Source organism: Lactuca virosa, chromosome 1 (genome assembly GCF_052849685.1).
Source record: "Lactuca virosa cultivar CGN04683 chromosome 1, Lactuca_virosa_CGN04683_v6, whole genome shotgun sequence".
In the NCBI taxonomy this organism is placed as follows: Eukaryota; Viridiplantae; Streptophyta; class Magnoliopsida; order Asterales; family Asteraceae; genus Lactuca; species Lactuca virosa.
Genome location: NC_136426.1, coordinates 15,951,147 through 15,955,983, shown reverse-complemented (window position 1 = coordinate 15,955,983; position 4,837 = coordinate 15,951,147). Strand labels below are relative to the sequence as shown.

General features: G+C 36.8%; 1 protein-coding gene across 2 annotated transcripts; it reads right to left on the bottom strand.

Moving 5' to 3' along the window:
• Window positions 1-2,033: 2,033 nt before the first annotated feature.
• On the bottom strand, window positions 2,034-4,595 carry LOC145133364 (cinnamyl-alcohol dehydrogenase). 2 transcript variants are annotated; one of them, XM_079068316.1, is made up of 7 exons: window positions 4,438-4,595; window positions 3,842-3,951; window positions 3,440-3,553; window positions 3,093-3,323; window positions 2,727-3,012; window positions 2,467-2,617; window positions 2,034-2,378 (listed from the first exon to the last, which is right to left on the bottom strand). In XM_079068316.1, the coding sequence occupies exons 2-7, from the start codon at window positions 3,934-3,936 to the stop codon at window positions 2,182-2,184; spliced, it is 1,074 nt and encodes a 357-aa protein (XP_078924442.1). In that variant the 5' UTR covers window positions 3,937-3,951; window positions 4,438-4,595; the 3' UTR covers window positions 2,034-2,181. The 2 variants fall into 2 exon arrangements, with proteins under 2 accessions (XP_078924442.1, XP_078924438.1); XM_079068312.1 differs by having other exon boundaries at window positions 4,419-4,589.
• Window positions 4,596-4,837: the final 242 nt, after the last annotated feature.

Sequence of the window (4,837 nt, the reverse complement as noted above, 5' to 3'; positions counted from 1 at the left end):
GAAACCCTTCAATCAGTTTTGTACCGAGGTTGGAAACAAAAAACACCCGAAATTTGGATGTTGGTGGTGGTGTTGAATGTTCTTCAAAGAATAAGAACAAGGTTAAATGTTCTTTACATGTGTTCATGATAATAAATTCTAATCTCTACAATTATTAGATTTATAAATATCAAAATAGTAATAATTATACAATTATGAAATCAATTAAATTTTATCTGAAAAAAATAGCGTGGGATTTTTTTGAACAATATAGGGACTTGTTATGTTCATTGATGCCAACCAGATTGCCACCTCACCAATGTTACATGCATACCCTTTTATTTTAGAAAATTTAGTTTTTTTACGGTATAAAGAACTATAATAAAAACAATAAAACTTTAGGGGTCTATATATTGAATAGAAAACCAAAATTCGATGACATTAGACCAACATATAAGCAAATATTGTTGCTAAGGCCATACATAACTTGATTGTGTATAACCCAACATAATTTGCACGGAGTATGTTGAATAATAAGAAAAGAGGGAGTTGTGCCGAGTGGAAGGCGGGTTGAGGAAGGAATTGGTGGTACTGTCGGGAACACGATCCTAGCCGTCGAGATACCGCCAAAAGTGTGGGTTGAGAGGGTTAAAGAGCCCGACACTCCCACTCTATTTCTCTCCTTTCAACTTGAACCTCGTGCTTCTATATTTGTACAACATTGTGTCGGATGAGAGGATAAATTTCCATGATAAGAGGGATGGAAGTGTGAGGAAAGAGAAGTCGATTTGGCATATATGTGGCATGTGGGTTGGAGGGGTGGGAGGGATGGACCCCCTCCACCCTTACAGATAAACATTTGTGGTTAATGTCATACATAGCTTGATTGTATTTATTATGATTTCGACTCATTAAAGTATGATATGAAATCATGATCGAAAGTCAAATCTTAAAACATATTTCTTATTGTGTGACCGTGTTTCTGATTCCACATGATCGTGTGAACAGAAAAAACATCCGAGCAACTCATTGGTGATTGATGAGATGCCCAATTGATTTTTATTGTGGCTTCAGTTCGTCTGAAAGCCCATCGGGGACCGATGCCACTTCACACTTTCACCCGACGACCTTTAGATTGACATCATGAGAAGAACAATCGATTCGAGGATCATGGTTCAAACATGTCCCCTAAAAATATCTTTTTATTTATTTATTTATTTTTGTGGAGAATGGGACTCAAGAGGATAACTACTGCAACCTTTGCCTTTCTTGGCTATGTAAATAAAGGGTCGGAGAAAGAAGGTCTTAGTCTTGGAGGTATCAACTTACCTTCTACAGTTTTGCAACATGTGCTTTGATGGCGAGGAGGCAATGAAACACCTTTTAGCAACAGGTTCCTTATCCTTTGCATACACCAGCATTCCCCAATGACACTTCAAGCGTGAACGACATCCTCGATTTTGCAATAAATTGGGGGAATTGTCCGAAAAAAACACAAATTGCTATTAGATATATGCCACAGGCTATTTTGCCATATATGAACGTCGAGAAATGTCAAGTTATATAATAGAATTCATTATGTAGATGATGTTATTGTCATGGTGGTTGTGCGGTTTAAACTTAAGGGGTAAAAAGGATATTGTAATTGAACTAGTTGGTGTTGTTCTCATTGATTTTTATTGCTGACAACTCTATGTACTTGTCTTTTTGCCCTTGTTTAGTTCCTTACTAGCCTTGTGCCATTTTTGGTTCCAAAAAAAGAGCAAACTATATAATCGAAGCACCAATTTATATGTTAAATGATTAAATCAATGTTACGTTTATTTTTAGGATAATGAAAGATCACATTCATAATCATAGCTATATGGACGCATGTTTACCATCGACTATAAATGTGGTAACATGTATTTAATAGATGCCCCATGTCATCTTTGGCATGCAAACTACATCTAACATCCTTTTGTCTCGATGCCAACCACATCACATGATTGTATTTCTTGTTACCATTACGAAAGCTCACATTCATAGCCACATTGTCAACTCATACAAAAAAGTAAAACTAAACGCCTTTTTTCTGTTTATATTTTTTAGGACATGCATACAAACTATGGTTTCTTTATTTTATCATAAACTTATAACATAGGTGTGGTGTTCAAACATGAAATTTTTTAAAGTATAGTAGGTACTTCCATGATATGGTGGTTACTTGAGGGAATTTGCAATATCGATTACAAAACGATACTTGATATCTTTGTTAATTAACCTCTCAAGAGCCTCATTTGCATACTGAATCGGGACAATCTCTATGTTGGGGTAGATCTCATGGGCTGCACAATAGTTCAACATTTCCTGAATTTGTTTGGTGCCACCTGTCACACTCCCCGAGATGCTTCTCATTCCTACCAAATACCAATTCAATTCAATGTGTTAACAACTCTTTCTGCAAAGGGTACAAGCGACCACAGCATAAACTTTTGCTTCTCATACCTAGAATTAGGTTTACGGGTTGGAATTTAACTTCACTTGGGAACCCCACCAAGGATAGTACACCCCCACTCTTCAATAGTGCCAAGTATCGATCAAATGGGATGTCCGCAGAAGCGGTGTTGATTACAAAGTCAAGTGACTTCTCCATTGCCTGTAACCAAAGTCTCATATTTTTTTCAATCACATTTCCTAACAAAAATGCATCTGTTCCGGTCCAATGCATGCCAAACACAGTATAACATGTTTAGCATGAAATTTACCTTCATCTCCTCATCATTGCTGGAGATGATGAAGTTATCGGCTCCTAGAAGATTGAGCGCTTCATCTTTCTTAGACAAACTTGTGCTGAAAACTGTTACCTTCAACCCAAACGACTTACCAAACTTGACAGCCATGTGTCCAAGACCACCAAGCCCAATCACTCCTAGAGACTTGCCAGGCTGGTTCATGTTATGGCGCATCATCGGGGTCCAAACCGTAATTCCAGCACATAGCAATGGAGCTGCAGAAGCTAACGGGTAGTTTTCCGGTATTCTAAAGCAATATCTGTAACTCAAAGTACACCATTAAGTCCGTGTTATGTAGTCTCTCATTCTACAAGATCTTATATGTAATATAATACTAACCTTTGGTGAACGACGTAATATGATGAATATCCTCCTTTAGTTACACTCCCATCAGTGTCAATCCCATCAAACGTGTAGACTGCTCCTTTTATGCATTGGACTTCAAGCCCTTCATCACAATACTCGCACTCTCTACAAGAATTTACGTATGTACCCACCCCAACATGATCCCCGATTTTTATATGTTTAACATTTGACCCGACCTCTTTGACTATTCCAACAATCTCGTGACTGGAAAATAAGGAAAGATAACAAAAAAAATATATTTATGAAAAAGAACAAATAAATGGTATTTTCCATTCGAGGAATGTACTCAAAATGTCAAAATCTTGGTAGATAGTACATACCCAGGTACAAGAGGATATTTGGAGTGGCCTTGTACATTTCTAGTCCATGCAACATCCGCATAACAGACTCCACAGTAAAGAATGGTTAGTGAAACATCATCAGCTCCAACAGCCCTGTTCACAGATGTTTAAAACCTTCAGACATTGGGAATTGGATTATTAGTTTAGAAATTTGGGAATTTGATTACTAATCGAGAAGATATAATGATACAGCATTGGTTGAAACAAAAAGACATAAGTTTAGGACTAGAATGAGATTACCAAGTAACCCCTCCCCTGATATCATTATCTATGTAGTATAGGGGATATGTTAGGCAGGGGCATGAATTCATGGTTCAATTGGTGATTAAGCATTTATGTTAAGTAGATATGATCAAAATTAAAATTGAGTTGAATATGAACCTGCGGTTAAATTGGTATGGTGATAGGAATCCAGATGGATCCCTTGCTGCCCACCCAATGCAATTCTCCTTGCCAGCATCACAAGTCGTAGTCATAGGTGACTCAGTTGTCTGTTACACATTGATAAGAATAAGTAATTTGTACATGATCATATTCATATAGTATTATAGTATAATCGTCTCTATGTAGGATTGGCTGCCAATCGATCCATTAATTTTGTAATAGATTAAGATATAAACTCTAGTTCTTTATTTACGAACAATCCCTTGTGGGAAAAATTAGGTCATGACGTATCCTCTGGTGTTTGTCTCAATCAGATTAACAAAACCATGATCCTGCGTGGCCCAAAATTCCTGAAGGTTTTCTAGTAAGATTAATAAACCATCAGATCCTAAACATGTATGTTGAGGAACTACGAGAGCTTGAGGAAGATTCGGTATTCAGTGTCTGGTTACTCTACTGATTACGAATCCATGTGGTAATCAATGAGAACAAAAAAAAAAACATGATTCGAAACTGAACACAGTATGTAAGCAAAATTCAAAACGAAAAAATTAGGGCTCAGAACAGAAGATACATGGATTTCAGTGACTGACGAGATAAGCGATGAATGCCGCCGGCGAGCTTCAACGGCGAAGAGAGGGACACGTGGTTAAATGTGTACATATATTTATATGCCCGCCGTCATGCCTGCCGTCATCAGCAATGTTGCAACCGTCATGCGTGCCGTCATCAGCAATGCGGGAGGTCTCCACTCTCCATATCCATATCATATAGAGTTATCTCATTGTTAGAGAGTAAGTCAACTGTCAACGTATAACATCAGATAATTTAAAGAAAATCTAAATAAATTATCATCATCTATATCTTAAATAAACATTTTACTTTTTTTCATCAACATTTAAATCAAAACTAGTATTATTTTATTTTCATTATTATAGCAATAATCCTATTTAAGTTAACTGGTATGATTTTTATACCAAATTTTGATGATCT

Bases quoted from the DNA above. Each gene is read 5' to 3' on its own strand.
- LOC145133364 (XM_079068316.1), bottom strand. From the start codon at position 3,936: ATGACTACGACTTGTGATGCTGGCAAGGAGAATTGCATTGGGTGGGCA. The intron at 2,618-2,726 runs GTAAATTTCATG...CTTTGGTTACAG, and splicing joins GCAATGATGAGGAGATGAAG to GCAATGGAGAAGTCACTTGA. The intron at 2,379-2,466 runs GTATGAGAAGCA...GGTATTTGGTAG, and splicing joins ACCCGTAAACCTAATTCTAG to GAATGAGAAGCATCTCGGGG.